The sequence below is a fragment of the Mesoplodon bidens genome, assembly GCF_964165515.1.
Source record: "Mesoplodon bidens genome assembly, chromosome: 15".
Lineage (NCBI taxonomy): Eukaryota > Metazoa > Chordata > Mammalia > Artiodactyla > Ziphiidae > Mesoplodon > Mesoplodon bidens.
In genome coordinates, this window is record NC_138171.1 from 47,847,135 (window position 1) to 47,870,049 (window position 22,915).

Sequence of the window (22,915 nt, forward strand, 5' to 3'; positions counted from 1 at the left end):
AGGCAACGGGCAGGGAGTGAGGCTGGTGAGGGAAGCAGGAGCTGGAGTGTGAAGATCCTTATAACTCATGTTTGGAGTCATCAAGGGGAGCTGTAGACACAGGAGGGGAGTGACTGTCGGATTTGTACTTTAGGTCCTCGTGGCTGCGATGCAGAAAATGGACTGAAGCGGGGGCAAGACTAGCAGCAGGACACCCCCGAGAGAGGAGCCAGTGGGGCCCCGATAAGGTAGAGGCAGTGGGCCGACGAACACAAGGTTACAGAGACAGAGCCAGCGTGACATGGTGACTGATGTGGGCCTTTCCCAGAGGTGAGAGTGGGTCCTATGGGCAGCCCTGGAGACCATCGTCTGTGGTCAAGGAGGGTTTGGAAGTTGCACAGTTTCCAAAGGGCAGAGGATGGGTGATGGATCAGCCATCCAGTCACCTCCACAAGCTCAGACCTCAAGGACTGACTTGATGCAGGACTAGTGGGTGTTCCTGGGCAGGGCTGGGCAGCCAGGCCAGGGAGGGGGTGTGGCTGAAGGATATGAGACAAGGAGCCAGACATCTGTGTTCTGAAGGTCATCCCTTCATCCATTCACCAGGCTGTGCTAGGCATCAGTGTAAGCCATGCCTTCTGTCCTCGTGGAACTTTCTCTCTAGTTGGGAAGATGCTTAAGCAATCAATAATAAAGTGTGATACCTGCTTTGAAGATGCATGTCACAGTGGGTGTGGGATGACTGAGGAAGTCTTCCTGGAAGAAGTGATGTTTAAGCAGTGACTAGAATAAGAGGTAGCCAGGAGAGGAAGGGGGGATCGTTTAGGCAGAGGGAAGAGCAGCAGCAAAGACCTACTTACTGGATATTTATGGGGCCCACTGGGTGTCAGCCACTGTGTTAGGCCCACAGGTGGGACAGCATGAGTGTGGTCTGACCCTAGACTGTGAAGGGAGAGCAATCAGAGTTGAAGCTGAAAAGAGGCCTGGCTGTCAGGGGTCTGGAAATTCCCATCCAGGTGTGTGGACTTGATCCTGGGAGCAAGCAGAGGAGTGGCTTGATCAGATTTGCTCTCTGCCTGGAGCTGGAGAATGTGCAAGATTAGAGGCAGGAAGGCCAGTCAGGACACTGGTGGCAGCGATCCAGGGGAGAGATGGCAGTGGCCTAAGCTACCACAGTGACAACTCCCACCAAAACGCACTTCTGACCCCAACCTGCGGCAGCAGAGGTCTCGGCATGGCAGGGGGCTGGGGGGGAGGTTTGGCTGAGGGGCAATTTGGGGAAGCCTTCTGGGCCTCCCACTCCCCTCCTTTGGCCCTTGAGAGGGTCACTCAGCCTCCCCTTGAGCCCACTTGCCCCAGACAGAAGTTCAGCCTCTTGTGGAGCCAGTTACAGGGTCTGGATAGCAGCCACATTAGCAAACAGCTCTCCATAGAGGCCCTTTCCTGGGAGGGCCAAGGGGCCTTTGTCCAACCCACAGCTGTCATCTGGATCCGTGTGGAAAAGCCAGGCCTCTGACTAGGATAGGTGTCGAGCTAATGCCTTTACCTTTGGACAAGGCTGGTCCAGGTGTTTGTTTGTCTTTGTTTTTTTGCAGTACGCGGGCCTCTCACTGTTGTGGCCTCCCCCGTTGCGGAGCACAGGTTCCGGACGCGCAGGCTCAGTGGCCATGGCTCACGGGCCCAGCTGCTCCGCGGCATGTGGGATCCTCCCGGACCGGGGCACGAACCCGCGTCCCCTGCATCGGCAGGCGGACTCTCAACCACTGCGCCACCAGGGAAGCCCTGGTCCAGGTGTTGAGGGCATCAAGTAGGAACTCAGAAGATGTCATGAGTGACTGGATGAGCCAATGACTCCTCAGACCCGGGGCTTCCTGTCCATGCTCCTTGGAAACTGGGCTTCCTTGAGAAACTACTCATTCTCCAGTTGCTAAGCCAGTGAGTGGTTCTAACCCATCCCACCCCCCAGCCCCCTTAACCCCAGGACTAGGGTACTATCTCATGGCCCTGGGCCGCCCCAGAGTTGGTCTCAGGGCTAACTCTGTTGGCTGCCCCTGCTCTTAGCTGTGCATGTGGCACACACAGCCCCTACAGGTCATCCCATCAGACCCCACTGGGGCCCAGAATAGAGTAATTAGGATGCCTGACTCTCCACAGAACAGGGGTGGCTGTTCTTCAGGTCAAAAGCCCTCGTCCAGTAACGATTTATTGTGCAGTTGCCCATCCCGGCTACTTGTTTTGGGGAAGCATCATTGTGGAGAATCAAGCAAAGAAACCCAGGCTAAGGCAGAACTTGGGACGTGCACACAATTCCCTGATTTTTTTATGGCACAAGATTCCAGGGCACCAACTCAGGTCTATTTCCCAGACATCACAGTGAGGGGCAAGTTTCACAATGAGAAAGCCTTTGGGCACCAACTATTCCTTCACCCAAAGCCAACAACAGTGAAAGGCAGGAGATAGAATGCAGGTCCCATTCTCTGTGCTTGGAAGGTGAGCTGGAGAGAGTTCAAGTGCTAACAGTCAGCCCAGGGGATGTGGCTACCGGGGGGCTCGGCATCTCTTCGCTTGTCCAACCCTTCGAATTTGGCTATTGATGTTACATGATGGACAGGAAGAGTGAATAACTGGCCTTTTGAGACAAACAAGCCTTTATGCCTCTCTTTTTCCAGCTTCTAGCCTGCATTCCCTTTTAAGAAGAACAGGGCTAACTAAATGTCATGTTAAAGGGGCCCATAAACACCTTTGAAGCTTGGTGGTAAATAAACAAAGCTTTATTATTTTTTTCCTTCATTAAAAAATTGGGGCATTGATAGCAGACTGAGAGCTTGGACCCCTGGGTTCACCCCCATGTTAAGCAAAGTAGCCCCAGAGAAAGATGGCACAGCTGACGCAGATGATGAGGTTGACGTCCAGAAGGGTTTTCACCAAGGGGTTTTCATCCAGGGAAACTATGACAGGGTCTGTTCTGCTCGGCATCTCCTCCTTGCCCTTGTTCTCCACCCCACAGAGCCACAAGATGGCTTTCACCACTTTGGACTGCTTTTTGGTCATGTCACCTAAAAAGAACCCAGCAAATAAGGGTCATAAGGATGGGCTGTGTCTCCCAGGCAAGAGAGAAGAGAGACCGGGTGTGCCCCATGCACTGTGATAAATACTTTACGTTCCTTTTCTGGAAGGTATTCATTAAGACTTTGATTCTGGAAGACTCTTTAGTTCTAGAAGATTGGTATTTTGAGACTTTTCACCATCTTCAGGTGCAGAATTTCAGATGAAAAGATAGAGACTCAGCCTAACTTGAGCAAAGCACGCAGCTGGTTAGCAGAGGCAAAGGTGGGTTTAGGACCTGTTCCATCTGACTTCCTCCCTGTATTGCATCGCCTGCCAGGAGGCTGAAGAGAGATGTGCACTCTTGCAGGGAACTCTCTTTCCCCATTCATAGCTGGGTCTGCAAAATCAGCTGCGGGTGGAGCCAGGCGGGTGACGTATGCGAGTCAGGGGAGCTGATTTTCTTATTAAACATGTCACCTCTACCAAGAAAAAGATTCTCTCTCTCATCTTTCTTGAAACACACAGCCTTCTGGATCTATCCTTGAGTTTCCCATGGTAGGATGACATGGGTTCATATCCACAATTATTTTTTTAAAGCCATGTATGATGATTAATGACAACCACAGCCTTGGGTCATGCAGACAGTAGGGACTGGTGGGGACCCTGGCTAACTGTATATTCCAGGTCTAAGGAGCAGCTGCTTTGCAGCTCCAGACAACTTTTGCCATGCAGACATATGGGCTCCATGTTGCCAGATATTCCAGTTTTTCAAGAGAAGATGGAAATCTGGAATTTTATGTGAAAGCTCACAATGTTTAAATGTTAACTCACATTTTATTAAAAGAGTAGGTGAGCTAAAGCAAAATATGCCTGCAAGCTGCCAGTCTAAAACCAGTAATTTAGAGAATGCCAGCAGTACCCCAGCCTACCACATGGGGTTTTGTGAGGATCAAATGAACCGTGTTTTAGTAGGCACTCAACAAACACTGGCTCTAATTTTCCACCTGAGGCATCTGTTGAAAGTTACTAACCCTTCCAGTGGCCAGAGACTGAGGGAGGACCAGACCCTGGGAGTCAGGCGATGCTAAAATTCTAAGTGTGCCCATTTTCTGGCTTGTGATTTGGTAGAAAAATTTCCCCTTAATTGTATGATGCTTCTTGAGGTTCCTACTGTAACTGAAGAGGAAGGCAACTCACAGCTGTGGTTTTTGGGCATGTTTTCTTGAACAATCTCGAACTGGACGTTGGTTCTGCTGGCCTCTGGTGTCCTGTTCTGAGAGAGGGCAAGAGGCGGGGGAGTTGCTGGTGGCACCTGTTCCTTCTGGACCATGGGGTCATGGCGAGTAAACCAGGTCAAGCGACTGACCTACGGAGCAGAGATGAACTGTGAGATGGGGGTGGAGCGGTGACTTTCATCCCTTTCTCCCACCGCCTTCCAACCCCAAGCTCAGCCTTCACACCTGAGTCTCTCCCAGTCTTGCCCTCTCACTCCACCCTCCAACAAGCTTCAGCTCCCAGCACTCTTCAGAATCAGTGGACATTTCCCCCACTCAGTCCCCCATCTTTCTTTGACGGCCCTAATTCTCCAGGGGGGATCTCACCCTTCTTCATTCTAGTCCCCAGAGCTTAACCCTAGCCCGTGGGTGTGGGGGGAACCCAGTGATCAGCATGCAGCTCATCCATTTCTCTGGCCACAGGGACTAAGTTGGTTCATGGGTGATCATGGGTCTTGAGCTGACTCCATCAACGGGCATCAGGAACTTCACTGGAAATGCTGGGACAAAAATGCTTATGCTTTTGCTTAATGAGAATAAGAGAGGATGTATCCCTAAAAGCTGCTGGGCCCACAAGGGGCCTGAGAACAGAAGGAGAGGTGAGAGATGAATTCTGATGGTCTTTTCAGTGTCCTGAAATCAAGTTCTTCCCAAGACCCAGCCCTGGACTTTTCAGCTTTTTGAACAATCAGTCCTCTTCACTGAAGTCAATTGGGTTTTCTGTCACTAGCGGTGAAGGGTCTCAATGGATACAGTGTCAAACCCAAAAGTACCATCTCCTTGGAGGGCGGCTCTGTGAACCAGCTTACGACGGACACAGTGATCAGGGTGACGGAAGACAGAATCATGGAGAAGTAGAGGTAGTGGACATCCTTTACCACAGCTGGCCGCTTATCTGGCTGGTCACACCGAGGCTGCACGTAAATGAAGTCCAGGACCAGCCGAACCAAGCCTAGGAGAAGGCCCAAGATGAGACCGAAGAAGGCACCCTGTGAATCGGAGCAAGGCCGTCTTAGACACGGGCAGGGCTGTGGGGCGGCCAGCACAGGCCTCCGGAAACCTCAGCAAGCCCCCTCAAGAGCGTGGCTTTCTAGTGACGGTCACAGCAGGGGTCAGTGATTCGAAAAGGGCTGGAGACACTTATCTGTTTATCTTTTACATAGAATTAACCAATTACATATAATTCCCTGTTAATTCAGCTTCCCTGTTTAAGGACAAGATGCATCAAAATAGAACCCTCATTGCTTTTTTTCAAAAGCCAGCTAACACCTGCCCTGTATCTTCCTGCACAGAACTCATCCTCCCTAATGACACCTGACATCCTCATGTCCCTCTCCAGTCCCCTTCTCTCCCATCCGAAGGGCTGATCCAGAGCTACCTTTTCGTTGGTCCGCTTCCAGAAACATCCCATGATGAAGACCACAGCCACGGGAGGCTGCAGGTAGGAGCTGATGGACTGGATGTAGATGAAGAGTTGGCCGCCCTGGCTGGCCTGGACCACAGGGATCCAGAGGATGGAGACCAATACCAGCAGCAACACAAACACCCTGGTGCCAGATGGAGAGAGACCCCCCGCCATTAGTGTTTTATCTCCCCTGAACACTTCTCTCTCTCTTTTTTTTTTTTTTTTTGCGGTACGCAGGCCTCTCACTGCTGTGGCCTCTCCCATTGCGGAGCACAGGCTCCGGACGCGCAGGCTCAGCGGCCATGGCTCATGGGCCCAGCCGCTCCGCGGCATGTGGGATCTTCCCAGACCGGGGCACGAACCCGCGTCCCCTGCATCGGCAGGCGAACTCTCAACCACTGTGCCACCAGGGAAGCCCTCTCTCTTTTGTATAGCTTTTCAGAGGTAGAATTTATATGCCATAAGATTCACCCATTATAAGTGTGCGATCCAGTAACTTTTAGTAAATTTATAGAGTGGTGCAACCAACACCACAATCAAGTTTTAGAACTTCCATCACTCCGAAAAGTCCCCCCATGCCCATTTACAACTTATTCTTGTCCCCACCCTAAATAAGCACTTATCTACTTCTGTCTCTATAGGTTTGCCTTTTCTGGATGTTTCAAGTAAATGGTATCATACAATATGTGGTCTTTTGCAGTTGGTTTCTTTCACTTAGCATGTCTTAGCATGAGGTTCATCACATATCATGTATCAGTATTTCATTCCTTTTAATTGTTGAAAAATATTCCATTGAGTGGATACGCCATTGTGTACTATTGTTTATCCTTCACCCACCAGTGGACATTTGGATTGTTTCTACTTTTTGGCTATTGTAAAAAATGCTGCTATGAACATTTGTATACAAGTCTTTGTACAGCCAGATGGTTTTATTTCTAGGGATGCAATTGCTGGGTCACATGGTAAGTTTATACTTAGCTTTTTAAGAAAATACCAAACTGCTTTTGAACAGTTGAACCATTTTACATCCCCACATGCAATGCATAAGTGTTCCAACTTCTCTGCCTTCCTGTGTGCCTTTTTGATTATAGCCACTCTAGTGGGTGTGTAGTGGTATCCTGCAGGAACTTTCTAGACTACAGTCTCGCTTTTTAGATTATTCTAGATGTCAAGTTTCTTGTCAGATATATGGCTTGCAAATATTTTCTCCCAATCTGTGGCTTGTCGTCTCATCTTCTTAATGGTGTCTTTTTTTTTTTTTTTTTTTTGCGGTATGCGGGCCTCTCACTGTTGTGGCCTCTCCCGTTGCGGAGCACAGGCTCCGGACGCGCAGCCTCAGCGGCCATGGCTCACGGGCCCAGCCACTCCACGGCATGTGGGATCTTCCCGGACTGGGGCACAAACCCGTGTCCCCTGCATCGGCAGGCGGACTCTCAACCACTGCGCCACCAGGGAAGCCCTTAATGGTGTCTTTTGAAGCAAAAAAGTTTTGGGTTTTGATGAAGTCTAATTTCTTTTTCTTTCTTTTTTTTTTTTTTTGAGGTACGCGGGCCTCTCACTGTTGGGGCCTCTCCCGTTGAGGAGCACAGGCTCTGGACGCGCAGGCTCAGTGGCCATGGTTCACGGGCCCAGCCGCTCCACGGCATGTGGGATCTTCCCGGACCAGGGTACGAACCCGTGTCCCCTGCATCGGCAGGCGGACTCTCAACCACTGCACCACCAGGGAAGCCCTCTTTTTCTTTCTTTTTTTTTTTTTTAATGGATTATGCTTTTGATGTCATACCTCTCCCTAACCCAAGGCTGAGACAGCCCTTAGGTACACCTTCTTGAGGGGCAGAGTTCCAAGATGCTTATTAGCATATATTTTACATAAAATGTACATGCCACTCACTTCGGTCATTTTCATTCCCCCCATTAGATATCAGGACTTTGCACAAGACTTGTTAGAGAAACCTTGCCCCCAACCCCCGGAACACCCTTCTCCCTTTTACCTGGCTAACTCCTATTCACCCCTCAGGTCCCAGTCCAAGTTGGAGACTTTTCCTCTGACTCCCTAGGTCTCCTGGCTCCTCCATCATAACATCCACTGTGGTTATAACTACCTGTTTACTTATCCTTTTCCTCTTCTAGCTCCACAAAGGCAAAACTGAGTCTTTTCTTTTCACTGCTACATGCCCGGCACCTGGCACGTAGTAGGTGCAGACTGAATAGCTCTTGAATGAATGAACGCCTTACTCATCCACAGAGCCCTGATGTACTTCACTTTTGCCATCAGAGGAGGCTGAGACAGCCTGGAGAAGTCGAAGGCTGGACTTTCCCTCTGGGTGGCTCAGCTTTCTCCTCCCTGGGTTATCTGGACTTTTCACACCCCTGCCTGGCACCAACCCAGTAAGACTTTACCTGCCCACAATCATGAGCTCCTTCTCAGATGCCCGAGGCCGGAGATGATTCCAGAGGTCCATGGTGAAGATGGTGCTGGCACTGTTAAAGATGGAGGTGAGGGAGGACATGAGCGCCGCCACCATCACAGCCATCATGAGCCCGCGGAGCCCTGGGGGCAGAAGGGAGGTCTTTGGGCCTCAGGCTTTTTCTGCCTTCACCGCTGACCCCATTTCCCAGGCCCAGAGCCAGCTGGTCCCGAGAGGTTCAACTCGGAGGAGGCGGAACTCAGGGGTGGGAGCCAACAGGAGGGACTCGGAGGGGTGGGTGGGTCAGAGCCCCCTGCGTAGCCAGGGCTGGAGCTTTATTTGGGGGCTTAGTTCCTCAGCCCAGAGCCCATTCTTTCTCACAGCCCTCCCATCTTGTCCCCCTCCTCAGATTAGAGCCCAGCCAATGTCCTCCTTTCTGGGTGCCCCGGGGGACTCAACTGAGGGGTGAAGGGACCATTACCTGTAGGCAAGAGTTCCAGCACAAGTTTGGGATATGCGATGTCAGAGCAGCCGGCGGGGTTGCTACAGACCTTCTGGCAGATTTCTGGGTCTGCACAAGCCACTTGGTCTATGGAGGAAACAGGCCCAGAGCTAAGCAGACGGACCCTCAGAGGCCCAGGCCCGGCCCAAACACGGCCTGGCACAGGCCAGCACCAGGAGACAGGGCTACTGTATATAACTGTACAGTCCAATGAAATAAAAAGGAGCCTAGACTTGATAATCCATGGCCTTGTTACTTAACCGTTCTGGACCTCAGTTGCCGTATCTGCAAAACTGGGACAGTAACACAACTCTACTTCCTAAGACTATAGTGAGGATTAAATGAAATGATATACATTACGCACTCATCACAGAGTCTGGGACACAGGAAGTGCTGAATACATTTCAGCTGTACTATTGGAACCCAAAAAAAAGCTGAGACACCTCACGGCCAGTCTCAGCACGGTGCCCTACACCAGGCTCCCTAAGCCCCCCAAAAGGACACGAGCAATTTACATCTTTACCTAAGTTCATCGGAAGTGCAAAGGAGAATGCCATCCCTTGACACATGGCAAATATTTTAAAAGTTCCTCTTTTCCCCATCTCCTTCTCAACAGTATACTTAGTTCAACAGCTGTTCCTCATTTTAGACTCATAAGAACCCAACCAGGCTCTGAATTTCTCTCTCCTCCTCTCTCTCCATTTCTGTATCAATCCTTTTCTCTCCTGAACAGCGTTTTGATTTTCTAGTGTAAATCCATCCAGACTTCCTGGCACCTCTACTTCTTCATCTCTATCGTGATGAACACATGCCAAGCTTAGAAGCATAGACCTCCTGCTTGGAAGACAGAAGAAGAGATTTAAAAATTATACGAGTGTGTGGCGCAGAGTAGAGACTCGATACGTTTTTCTTGGGGAGAGACTAGCTATCTCATTATTAGTGTAATCTTTACAGAGGGGAAGGGACCTGGTTATAATCACCCAGCAAGGTCATGTCGGAGACAGAACAGGTCTCTCAATCCAAATCTTTCAGAGGAGGAAGGCCAAGAGAACGTAGGTTGTTTCAGTGGTCTGGCACGTGTGTTTGAATGATAGCTTTCTTGTTACTTTCTGTCTTCCTCATATCTGAGCTGAGCCACACTCCTCACCACCAGCTCAATGCCAACACAACACCACTTACCCCCGCTGGACCACTTATAAATCCTCGAGTCTCTTTGGCCAGCTGCACCTAGGAATAAGTCCCATAAATAACTCCTAGACCCTCCCTCTGCTCAATCCAAAGGCTTCTGTCCTTCCTCATTCTGATGAGTAACACTGCCTTCCGTCCCACCTTCTATGGCAAGTGGGAACGACCTCGAGCTTCAGTTTAGGGGTGGGCTTGGAGCCCCTCACTGCCCACACCCATCTCCTCCCCGGTTCTGATGCAGTATCAACATCATGATGATCATGTAGCTGAGGCCTCAAATTCACAAGTGGCCTCAAATAGAGATGTTTGACAGTATCTCCAGATGAGGTGGTATGTCTAGTCTTGATATTTTTATGTGTGTTAAAACTGTTAATTTAATAAATGTAAATATTTAAAGTGCATCATAACTTTAAAATCTAATATTTTGGGGGTTTCTTAATTAAAAAAATTTTTTATTGATGTATAGTTGTATAGTATAGAAGTTTACAATGTTTCAGGTGTACAGCAAAGTGATTCATATATTAAAAGAATATATAAAAAGAATATAGTTCCCTGTGCTATATAGTAGGTCCTTGTTTATTTTATATATAGTAGCGTGTGTTAACCTCAAATCCCTAATTTATCCCTCCCCTAATATTATTGATTCTGTTTTTTTGTTTTTTGTTTTGTCATGCCATGTGGCTTGTGGGATCTTAGTTCCCCAAGCAGGGATCGAGCCTGGGATCCCTGCAATGGAAGCGTGGAGTCTTAACCACTGGACCACCAGGGAATTCCCGATCCTTCATTTGCTTGTTTTTCTTTCTTTTTTTTTTTTTTGGCGATACGCGGGCGTCTCACTGTTGTGGCCTCTCCCGTTGCGGAGCACAGGCTCCGGACGCGCAGGCTCAGCGGCCATGGCTCACGGGCCCAGCCGCTCCGCGACATGTGGGATCCTCCCGGACCGGGGCACAAACCCGCGTCCCCTGCATCGGCAGGCGGACTCTCAACCACTGTGCCACCAAGGAAGCCCTCATTTGCTTTTTTAAGATAGCATAATACCTAAGAAATGGAAATCACCCCAGGCCCCTTCATCCATTAGGAAGCCCAAGGACTATCTGGTCTTTGTAAAGCTTCTCCACTCACTGTTATGTCTTGTCAAAGCTGGGACCCTTCCCTCCACTTATATCCACCAATGGGAGAGGAAATGGGTGCTGTGGCCACAATTCATACTACAAGTAACAATTGCTATGGAATAAAAGTAGATGCCTCCAAAACTCTGATTCAGTCTTAGACAAAATTAAGACCGCAGACGAAAAATGATATTTGACAGGAAGTATTGAGAAGAAACAACCTCGCTGAGAAAAATGCTTTTGAGAGGTCAAAGTTCTTGGCTTGTTTATGACTTGTCTGCGGAAGTTTAGGAGAAGATTAGAAAATAGTTATATTCCTGTGGCCAGAACATGGTATGGAGCCTCCCAAGCGGGGCAAAGATCTTGTTTATGTTCAAATCTTGTGGGTTTGGACTCCTGTTGTCCAAAAGTTCCTCTCTTCAAGGGACACCAAGACTCCCCCTGAAATAATTCATTTAATGACCTAGTTTTCGTTTAACCTTCTAGGAATGCAACCTTCAACCACGAAACACATGACAGACACAAAGTTTATAAAGCATGTTTAGGGCAGAAAATTGTGTTTGTTCGTTCAGGCTAAAGAATATGTTCATCACAGGGAAACTAGTTGGCTCAGCTAAGTTATAAATGAAACCAACAGCCTTGTGATTGTTAACCCACCATTCACTAATATCAGCTCACCTGTCTTGGGTGAATTAATCAACCATTTCATATATGGAGTGGATTCCCTTGTCAGATCCTATGATGCTTGAAATAAAGGATGGCTCTAGCAGAGTCCAATCCAAACACAGCACCAAACCTCCTTCTTCCAAATGCCAACATTCATGGAAGTTCACTATGACTCGGATGCCGCAAATAAACACTGTACATACACCTTCTCATGTAATCTTCACAACTCCATGGGGAAGATATTGCTATTATACCCATTTCAGAGACAAGTAAACTGAGGCCCATAGAGACTAATAACATCCCCAAATCATAAAGCTAGTATCGTGGATAGGATTCAAAACCTTAGCTTATTCCGAAGCTCAGGTGGAGATGATTGGCTTTGTAAACAGGAACATTTCTAGACTCTTGTGTTTCATGGTTTTGAGGGTTGTTTTGTTTCTTTCTTGGCTTCCACTAGAGTTCCTTTATAGGTGGACACTATTTCTTGGATGGACTAAGTGGAAGAGGCTGTTGTCCAGGTTCAAGAGAGCTCAGGATCAGAGCATCCTTTTAGGCAGTGCTGGACCCATTTGAAGATTCAGCAGGTTGCTGATGGAGCTGAGATGGAGAGAAGAGTGGAAATGGGTAGGAACAGTGGCTTGACCTGGCACCTGGCCCTTTAGACCAGGGCTTCTCAATCTTCTGCCGGGCACCACCCCCAAAGATTTGGATTCAAAAGGTCTTGGATGGGACCTGAAAGTTTGCATTTTTAACAAGTTCCAAGACAACCCTGATGCTGCTAGACTAGGAACCACACTTTGAGAAGCTTTAGTCAAGACCTTCAAATACACCACACCCCCCTCACCATCTCCACCCTACCTCACTCTCTTAAATTCCTTTCGCACTATTGCTAGTACCAAATGCTAGAGTGTTTTGATATCAATTTTCTCTTACTTTTTCACGAGTACCAGATTCATCTGTTACATTATAAACTCCCTAGGGGCATGGAATGTGGCATTATGTTTCGCTTGACAACCATTATTGATTGGCTGACTGCTAAGAGTGAGGGTCAGGGTCTTGTTATTGATCATCCTGATACTGATCCAAAGCTTGATGTGATTTCCTGAGAGAGACAGTAGCATGATTAAGAGTCAGGTTTTGGGCCTCCCTGGTGGTGCAGTGGTTGAGAGTCCGCCTGCCGATGCTGGGGACACGGGTTCGTGCCCCGGTCCGGGAAGATCCCACATGCCGCGGAGCGGCTGGGCCCGTGAGCCATGGCCACTGAGCCTGCACGTCCGGAGCCTGTGCTCCACAGCGGGAGAGGCCACAACGGTGAGAGGCCCGCGTACCACAAAAAAATAATAATAATAAAAAAGAGTCAGGTTTTGGAGGCAGATGCCCCTGGATTTAAATCTTGGCTTACCCAGCACTAGCCAAGTAACTTCCAGCAAGTCCCCTAACCTAGGAGTGATCTAGAGTCCTCTTTTTTCCTTAACAGCTTCATCCAATCCATCATTCATCTGGTTGGCTCCGCTCTAAATTATATTTTCAAACCATCCACATGAATAAACTGTTGCCTCTTCACAGAGGCCTTCCCTGGAAACCCTGTCATAGGAGCCCCTGCCCAGCGTTCCCTGTGATGTTTCCCTATGCATTTTCCTCACAGCACTTAGCACAATCAATGAATAGCTCACTTACGTATTTTTTGCCTCCTTCACCACTAAAGCGTAATCCCTCCGCAACAGCAGGGATACTGTATGTCTTGTTCCCTTATGGATCCCCAGGCTCTTCTAGAAAAAGTCCTGGCAGATAATTGGCTTTCAAAATATTTGTTGAATCCATGGAAGAATAATAAATGAGTGAATCAATTAATTTCTCTGAGCTTTAATTTCTTCCTTTCTTTTGGCCATGCGGATTGCTGGATCTTAGTTCCCCGACCAGAGACTGAACCCACACCCTCGGCAGTGGAAGTGTGGAGTCTTAACCACTGCACTGCCAGGGAATTCCCTGATTTCTTTATCTATAAATGAAAATAACAATAGTACCTATCTCATAAGGTCCTTTTGAGGAATCAATGAGATAAAACATGTATAGAGGGCTTCCCTGGTGGCGCAGTGGTTGAGAGTCAGCCTGCCGATACAGGGGACATGGGTTCGTGCCCCGGTCCGGGAGGATCCCACATGCCGCGGAGCGGCTGGGCCCGTGACCCATGGCCGCTGAGCCTGTGCGTCCGGAGCCTGTGCTCCGCAACGGGAGAGGCCACAACAGTGAGAAGGCCGCGTACCACACACACACACAAAAAATGTATAGAATAATAAAAGTGAACACTTCTATAGTGTTTACCACGTGCCAGGAACTGTTTTAAGCCTTAGGAAATATTATCCCCATTTTACAAGTGAGGAAACAGAAGCACTTAACAGAAATTAAGCGATTTATTCAAGGTCACAGGAGCCAGGAAGTGGCAGAGCCACGATTCAGGCACGGCACTTCGGATCCTGTTCAGATTCACAACCGCCACACTCTGCTGCAGGGGTCCTCACACAGGGACTGGCCCGTAGCACAATGAATGTTGGTTGCTTTAAGCCACTTTCTTTGTTCATATGTCGCCTTGCCCCTTAGCTGTATGTTTTCCATCAAGTCACCATAAAACCAAGATCCCAGTTCTTATCCTCATCTGGGATCTTTCAAGCCTTGTGCCGCTTCCCCGGAAAGAGGACCAATGGCTCTGGGTTCGTCATCCATCAGGGCTGGAGAAGCACAATCCCAGCATCTGGCGCCACGGACGGCTCCCCATCCTTCCTCTTCCCTAAGTCCTTCCACCTAATTCATAGTTCTAAACTATTTTGACAAAACTTCTGGACTAACCATTTCATCCTACCCTTTCTTTACCTCTGCAACATCATGTAAGATAAGGCATAGGGGAGGGAGATTTCTGCCCGTTTGAGTTAATAACAGCTTTGGTCAATACAGGGTTAAGCTTAATGAGGCAGAAAGGAGCTTTCTTCCACACAGATCACCAGTTCCTGACATCACAGCGACTCCCAATAACATCCCCCACCCCTAGTCCTGTTTAATCCCCATGCTGCAAACCTCATCCCTCTACCAAGTTAAAAAAAAAAAAAGCTAAGACAAATACTCTAGAGGTTTTGATATCCCTGATTTTGTTAAGAAAAGGAACCCCCAAAGGGTTCTATTGGGCCGAAGTTGCCAAACCACTGGGTTCAAACACTGAAGTGTGAGGGGAGCCAGGGAGCTGACATCTGGAGCAATGAGATTTTAGGCTAATTTGTTGTTTCAAAAAATATATAGTTGAGGCGAGGCCCCAGGTAGGTCTCCATTTGATTTGGCCTTGGACATTAATAGGACGTTCCCATTGAACCAATGTTGGGAAAGAGCACTGAGTCAGTAGTTGCCGGGATGGAGACACCTCAGCTGAATCACCAGGAAGGGTCTCCAGCTGCATTCTTGAGGGGCAGTCAGTAATATGTTCAGAACACTTCACAGGGTCTGAGACTCACAGACAACTTCTCCTCCCAACTGTCTTCTTACCTGGAAAGAGGACACGGCTGACCATACCAGGGAACACCATGATGAAAAGGGGCAGGACCTTCAGGTATGCGGCCATCAGAGAGCCTCCTTTGGCATGGGACAGGTTCTTGGCAGCCAGAGTCCGCTGAACAATCACCTGGAAAACAGTGGTGTGGGTGGAAGTTGAGATAGCTTTCTCTTAAGGCCAACTAGGTGTGCATGGCTTCTTTGTAGGCATAGTAGACCCAGGAGCTTGGTTTGCCTGCCTTCTCTAAGGAAACATCTCTCCTATTCTCAGTCCCTGTGATCCAGTGGTCCAGGTGGGGTAGCTATACCAAGGCAGAGAAATCAAGAACGGGAAGGAGGATAGAAGAGGAATGCAAATACTTTGCTAGGAGTGATGAGTTAAGAGAAAGAGAGGATCTGAGATATTGCTACCAACAGGATCGGCATGTCTGGACTTGTAGTTACTGCATACGGTGTGCCTAGGTCTTATCCTGACCCCCGTCTCTCTGTTAGGTGGCATAAGGTAGGCCTTGTTAAGATTTATCCACTTAGGGCTTCCCTGGTGGCGCAGTGGTTGAGAATCTGCCTGTTAATTCAGGGGACACGGGTTCGAGCCCTGGTCTGGGAGGATCCCACATGCCACGGAGCAACTAGGCCCGTGAGCCACAACTACTAAGTCTGCGCATCTGGAGCCTGTGCTCCGCAACAAGAGAGGCCGCGATAGTGAGAGGCCCACAAACCATGATGAAGAGTGGCCCCCGCTTGCCACAACTAGAGAAAGCCCTCGCACAGAAACGAAGACCCAACACAGCAAAAATAAATTAATTAATTAATAAACTCCTATCCCCAACATCTTTTTAAAAAAATAAATAAATAATTATCCACTTAGAACAGATTGGTGGTTGCCAGAGACAAAGGGTGGCAGGTGGGCAAAATGGATGAAGGGGATCAAAAAGTATAAATTTCAGTTATAACTTAAATAAGTCCCAGGGATGTAGTGTACAGCATGGTGACTATAGTTAATAATACTGGATTGCATATTTTTAAGTTGCTAAGAGAATAGATCTTAAAAGTTCTCATCACACACAAAGAAGTTGTCATCACAAGAAAAAAAATTGTATCAATAACTGTATGGTGATGAATATTAACTAGATTTATTTTGGTGATGATTTTGCAATATATACCAATATCGAGTAACTAAAACGATTTATCCACTCAAAGGGAATGACATGTTCTAGAGTGTTTTCTGAGTAGAAGACTGGTCCCCAAAAATCCTGCTCCAGGCTTCAGATGGAATCCACATGAACTCAGCACTTTCTCTACTATTTCCTTAGGCTTTGGATCTTGAAGCATCTGGAGAAGTTGCAGAGGCCTTGGTGAGTTACTAGAGTTTTATGAGTTGGTTCAGTGAACTGTGGACAAGAGGAGTGAAACATCATTACCATTATGGTGCTATGGTGAGCAGGACAAAGTGAGAATTCTTCCCATTTTTTAAAATAATGTTCATCAATGGCATAGGCTTCCTAGAGCATCCTGCTTCTTCTTTTGAAACCCATTCCCTCTCCACAAGGCTACCCTGTCATCTTGGGTACGGAATCTGCCTGATCCAGGGGTAGGCATCTGACCCACCCCTGGCCAATCAGAGCCCTCACACGGGGTATTTGGATATGGGACTTGGAGAGTTGTCAGTCTCTTTGCAGTTGGTCTGCAGTGAGAGACCATGAAGTCAGCAGGTAAGAGAGAAAGACAATGGAGAAAGAAACCAGAATAAGTTCCAGCAGTTTCTGAAGACTAGTTCAGCTTCCTGCCGTTTGTATTCCATGAGCTAATAAATCCCCTACCCTTTTCCTAAGCTGGTTTAAATTTGATTTTTTTTTTCTGTGACTTGCAACCAAGTGTACCCTCACCTGCAAAGATTATTATTATTTGTTTGGATGCTGTCAGTGAAAGACTCTAAAACGTGGCATCAGCTTATGTGAGGAAAGGTGAAGGAGCAGTGAGGATCCCTCTATCCAGAGCTGGGAAGTCAGCTGTTTAACTGTTACCTGTCATTTCTCAGGACTCCAAACATACACCTATTGGGCTTTCTAGAACACTTAAGAATGTGATAGTTACATGGAACAATACAGCAACTATAGAATACTTTTTACTGCTTCATTAAGGTGCCAAAAAGAGGCATGCAAGCTTCAGCCCTTGTCGGTCTATCTGGAAGCAGAGAGGAAAGAATTTAGAGCTTTGGAAAACCACGCCCTTTCGACAGGAGATCCAAAGCTGTGACTGAAAAGAATGCTGGCTTTTATTCCCATGAAGCGGAACCGCCAGATGTGAATTTGAGACAGCTGAGTAAGTTTTAAGAGAGTTGCGCTGCTCAAAACCCCACAAGCCCTGGGAAGAGGGTGTCGCCCCGTATGACAACCCCCGGACCCAAGTAATGGAGCATGACTCATAGGAATGTTATGAAAATCAATGAGTTAACATATAGGAAATGCTTAGGTCAGTTACTGGTAAATGGTCCAGCATCAATCAATGTTTGTGTCATTACGATTATCGATTGTGATTTACCTCTTCCGTCTCTGCCCAGGAAGATTAGGAACACACCCCCAATCAGTGAACAGTGAATGCTGCTTTGTCTTTCTCCTGCTCTGAAATGAGCTACATAGGGCAGCACCAGCACAATGGACTAACACAGTCTTTGGACTCAACAGAATTCAGCTCAGCAGCCACAAAACCAGAAGTCATGGGGTCCAAGGAGGGCTTGGGTTTCTGGGCCCTCTGGCCCTGCCTGCCATTTGGAAGAAGATCAAGTCATCCCGGATTAATTAAGTCCCAGGCTCTTGAACAATGCGAGGTGGGTTGGAGGTGGGCTTCAGGGGTTGCACACTGGAATCCCAGCTAGTAAGGGTGTGAGGCATCTCAAGGAAATATTTGTATGGATTAAAAAATATAAGCTGTTGAGCCATGTCAAGAGCAGTAGCATAAAACCATAGCAAAAATGTAAATTTTTTTTTTTTTTTTTGCGGTACGCGGGCCTCTCACTGCTGTGGCCTCTCCCGTTGTGGAGCACAGGCTCCGGACGTGCAGGCTCAGCGGCCATGGCTCACGGGCCCAGCCGCTCCGCGGCATGAGGGATCTTCCCAGACCAGGGCACGAACCCGTGTCCCCTGCCTTGGCAAGCGGACTCTCAACCACTGCACCACCAGGGAAGCCCCTGTAAATGTTTTAAACAGTTTATTAAATGCCCCTGGAACAAAAAGGACTATGAGCAAATTCCTAATGCTCCCCTTTTTCACAATTATTAGTAACCCCACTAATGAGGAAACAGAGGCTCAGAGATCTTAGACGGTGTCCCAAAGTTATGCCACCTGAACTTGATTCCAGGTCTGTTAAGGTTAAAGCTCAGGCTGTTAGCCTCCGTCTGAGCTGTCTCCCAGGGTCTCTCCAGCCTGAGATTTGCTAACGAAGAGGAGGGGTGCTCTCTCTTAAAGGGGAAGTATTACACCCATCTCTAGCTCTTGGTTTCTAGCTCTTCACTCAGGAGTTCTGACCCTTGGGGTGACCTGGATTCACTCTCTGCAGTGTCCCCTCCATCAATTCAGTGGTCCGACTCCATGATCATTATTTTATTTAAAGTCTCATCAGCCCTGAATATGAAATAGGGCTTCCAAAATGGCACACAGATCTCTGATCATTAATGTAATGGAAAAAACCATTTCAACAGATGATATATTCACAGGGTTTGAAACCTGAGAAAGTATAAACAGGTGTGCAGTGAAATGGCTCCCATCCATCCTGGCACATCTGCCCACCTCCCTGCCCACAGGTAACTGCTCTTAGTTTTATATACATCCATCCGGAGTTTCCTTCAGCACATACAAGCAAATGCAAATATGGATTCTATCCCCCCCCCACCCACCTTTTAACACAAAAGGGCTTATTATACACACCACAGTGCCTTTTGCTTTTCTAATTTCTTTTTTCACACCAGTTATATATTTGCTTTAAGGGCTTTGCTTTGGTGGGTCCCTCTGCCTAAAACTCTCTTCCCCAACAATCACCAAAGCCCACTCACTCTCCTTAGCTCAGAGGTCACTTCTCAACCATGACTCCCCTAATCACTCTATTTTAGATGACACTCCCACACCCTCCATTTCCCCCCCACCCCCCCTCTGCTTGTTTGTTTGTTTTAATGACAGTTATCACCTTTTAACATTCCCCATAATTTATCTATTGCCTGTCTACCTCCACCAGAAGAAGGTGAGCTCCGAGAGCCTGTTTGATTTGTTTACTTGTGATCTCCAAGTGGCTGGCACATAGAGGACACCTAGTGAGTATTTGTGGAGCAAATAATACCAATTCCAGTTTTAACCTCTCTTTAAAATGTTTCATCTCTTTTGCTTACTGGATCTTTCCAGACATCCAGCAGGATGTATCAAGCTTTCCCCTTTGCAAATATCAGCAGCTTTGGATTTGCTGCGACATGAGCAAGACTAAGAAGATAACATGTAGAGCAGTAGGGAAAAAGAAGTTCTCAAGGATGTTTGGGGAGAAACGCAAATAAGAGAACAGATAGCGGGAGAAAAAAACCCAGCCTCCAGGTACTCCAAGGAAGGAAGCGTCCCAGAGAGCAGCTTGCTCAGCCTGCTGCCCTGTACCTGATCGGTGCACCAGTACCAGAGGGATGGGATGGACATTCCAAATAGGATCCCAGGCCACGGGAGATCAGATGTCAGTGGGTCTCGGAAAATATGGAAGGCATCTTCCCGGGGCAGCCCGCAGCTGCTGTTCTCACTCCGGTTGCTGGCCACAGCCAAGAAGTATTTCTCTTCCAGGCCTTCCAACCCGCCGACTGCAGCAAAACCTAGTATTCAGAGGAAACCCAAATTTGCCAGGAACTCAGACTGACCACAGCAACTCATGAGGGGATGGTTGGAGATTGGTGAAATCCTACTTAGAACAGAGATACCAAGGAAAGTTAGTTGACTTAAAGATTCTTCGCCTTCTTTTTTTCTTTCAGGCCTTTGGTAGTGACCATGGATTGCTTCTCAGAATAATATTTCTAAATATACAATACAAAATACATAGATTGTAAAAGAAACCAAATATGTTGAAGGCACCCATCAAACCACAAAAACTCTGATGTAGTAATTTATTTATTTGCTCCATTAAGTAGAAAGACCCCACAGTGGGTCAAATAACAATTTAGTTTTAAAATAACCATGGACACAGTGTTTCAATACATCAGAAGCAACTGTAAAAACATTTGGATAAAAACCTTGGCGGGTATGTTTTGGTATCAAAGTCACAGATATTGCAAATATTCCTGTGGTTTGTTGCCTACACTAATAATTGAAAGATGCTAATATGAAAATAGAGATGAATTTCTTTCCCATCCAAGATTCACAAAACCTGTGACTTCTGTCCAGGTTAAGAAAGCCTGCCTTAAGGAAACATTCTTTCACCTCTGAACTTCTCAGCTACTCTCAATTCATGGTATCACAAGAGTGATCCAAGTAACTTATGGCCTTGAGCAAGTCACTTCCCTGTCTGAGATTCGGTTTCCTCATCTGCAGGTGGGGATAATGTAGCACCAACCTCATAGGGCTGGAGAAAGACTAAGTGAGATAACGCACATAAAATGCACAGCATCTGGCACAAATGTGTGTTGTCCTTAAAAAATAATAAAGCACTGCAATTTGCAGATAATTTGCTTCTTTTCATTAATTGAACAGATTCAAGGTTATCCCCAAAATAACATTGCTCTCACTGGATTATGTTCTGGAAGGTTGTGTTTGTCGTTTTGTTGTTGTTGTTTTGTTTTCTTCTTGTGTTTTATTTTTGGTTTTTTGTTTCATTTTTTGTTTGTTTCTTTGTTTTTTGGTATGGAAGAGAAGGGGTTGGTGTTACCACTTGAGTAGGAATGATATGTAACCTGCAGCCTGGCTTATCTTTGCTGAAGGTTGTGGTGAACAGTGGCTACTGGGGGAAAAATATTGTGATGATAAATTTTTGTCATGCTTTTTTTTCCCTGAAAAATTATTTTGTGGTAGTGGGAGGGAGGGAGGTTTTATTAATAATTGGACCTGCCCATTTGAGTGTGTAAAGCACATACATAAAGATAATAGCAGGTAGAAAGGCTGAGAAAAGAATCACCCCAGGATGGGTGAAAATAAAGTAGGCAGAGCATCGTAAACTTTAATGTACACACAAATCACCTGGGAACCATTAAAAAGCGTATCCTGATTCAGCAAGTCTGCAGTGGTGCCTGAGATTCTGCCCTTCTAATGGGCTCCCAGTTGACACTGATGCTGCTGGTCCATGGACCACAGTCTGAGTAGCACCCATGTAGGAGACATCAGGGTACCAAATGAAATTTGGAATTCTCTTGGTATAAAGGAGAGTGGGGGATCTTGATTTCAGTCACTTTAATAAGCTCCATTTTAGGTTAGTTTTTCAGTTTCTCTTGTTTTTTTGTGGTGTTTTCCCTAGATAATCAGTCATCTACAGATAATAAGAATTTTGTCTTTTTTTCCTGTGTGTATATTTTATGAGTTTTATTTTTTATTGCATAAATAATGAGATAGCACTCTTTTTTTTCATTCTAATGGTATGGCTTCTAGTTTTCTTGGTGCCTCTTTTTGAATGTGTTTTTAAAACAAATATGCTAATCTCTATTAATTTCCATTACAGTTTCCTACCTCTTGAGTCAAATTTAGTAACTAAAATTTTCCTAGAAAAACATGAATTTTAAGCGAGTTTTCATGTAGCTTTGTAAATTATATTCTTATAATCTAAATTTTTCTCTCTGTGTTTTTAGTTCCTTTTCTCATTCCTGATTATACTGCCTTGTTTTTCTCCATTTTCCTTTATTTGATTTCCCACTGTATTTTCTGGTTCTTTTCAAATAAATAGATATGGGAGTAATTCATTCTGTAGTTTTTTCTAATTCACTGGATTGGACTTTCATATTCATGAATGTAAATGTTTTTCTAGGAGTACAGCTTTGATTTCACCATTAGGTGTGAAATATAATGTGCTCATCATCTTTTCTAAAGTCTGTAATTGCAGTTTTTATTTCCTCTTTGACCAAGCACCATTAAGGAGACTGCTTTTCTAAGTAATTAGATTTTTTTTTTTTTTTTTTTTTTTTTTTTGCGGTATGCGGGCCTCTCACTGCTGTGGCCTCTCCCGTTGCGGAGCACAGGCTCCGGATGCGCAGGCCCAGCGGCCATGGCTCACGGGCCCAGCCGCTCCGCGGCATATGGGATCCTCCCGGACCGGGGCACGAACCCGTATCCCCTGCACCGGCAGGAGGACTCTCAACCACTGCGCCACCAGGGAGGCCCTAGATTTTTTTAATTTATACTTTTCCCTAGAGAATTGAAATTTTTTTGCTTTGTATAGGTAAAATAATATAATCTGAACAATATTTACATGAATATTTTTGCAAAATTTAGTTAGTTTTTCAATGATTCGTTTTTGTAGATGGTTCTATGATGCTGGGGAAAAGGTATACTCACTATTATGAGAATGTTTATTCATTTATATAATTATAACTTCCAAAAGCTTATTTATGTTTTAGCTTCTTGTTCTGTCATGTGTTAAAATTTTTGGTACTATTTTGGTTTCTATCAATTTATTTTATTTATAACAACTTTTGCTTTGTGAATCTTGCTGCAAAGTTATTTAATGCATAAAAGTTATATCTTCATTGTAAGTTTGCTTTTTTTCAATATAAAATTACTTTTCCCTCTGTTTAATGCTTTTCACCTTATGTTGTTTTATGTGTGCCACCTGAAAAATTGTATAAAGTTTAATTTTCTTAACTA

General features: G+C 46.4%; 1 protein-coding gene across 6 annotated transcripts in view; it reads right to left on the reverse strand.

Annotated features, from left to right (window-relative positions):
* Positions 1 to 2,829: 2,829 nt before the first annotated feature.
* SLC5A11 (solute carrier family 5 member 11) overlaps positions 2,830 to 22,915 on the reverse strand; it is a gene marked incomplete at both ends in the record, with an annotated part of 45,935 nt that continues 25,849 nt past the window's right edge. For all 6 annotated transcript variants that reach the window (XM_081256039.1, XM_081256037.1, XM_081256036.1 and 3 more), the window contains 8 exons: positions 2,830 to 3,035; positions 4,225 to 4,393; positions 5,075 to 5,290; positions 5,680 to 5,848; positions 8,107 to 8,257; positions 8,596 to 8,703; positions 15,105 to 15,240; positions 19,742 to 19,947. In XM_081256039.1, the coding sequence (XP_081112165.1) occupies positions 2,830 to 3,035; positions 4,225 to 4,393; positions 5,075 to 5,290; positions 5,680 to 5,848; positions 8,107 to 8,257; positions 8,596 to 8,703; positions 15,105 to 15,240; positions 19,742 to 19,947 (1,361 nt within the window). The remainder of the gene's footprint in view (positions 3,036 to 4,224; positions 4,394 to 5,074; positions 5,291 to 5,679; positions 5,849 to 8,106; positions 8,258 to 8,595; positions 8,704 to 15,104; positions 15,241 to 19,741; positions 19,948 to 22,915) is intronic.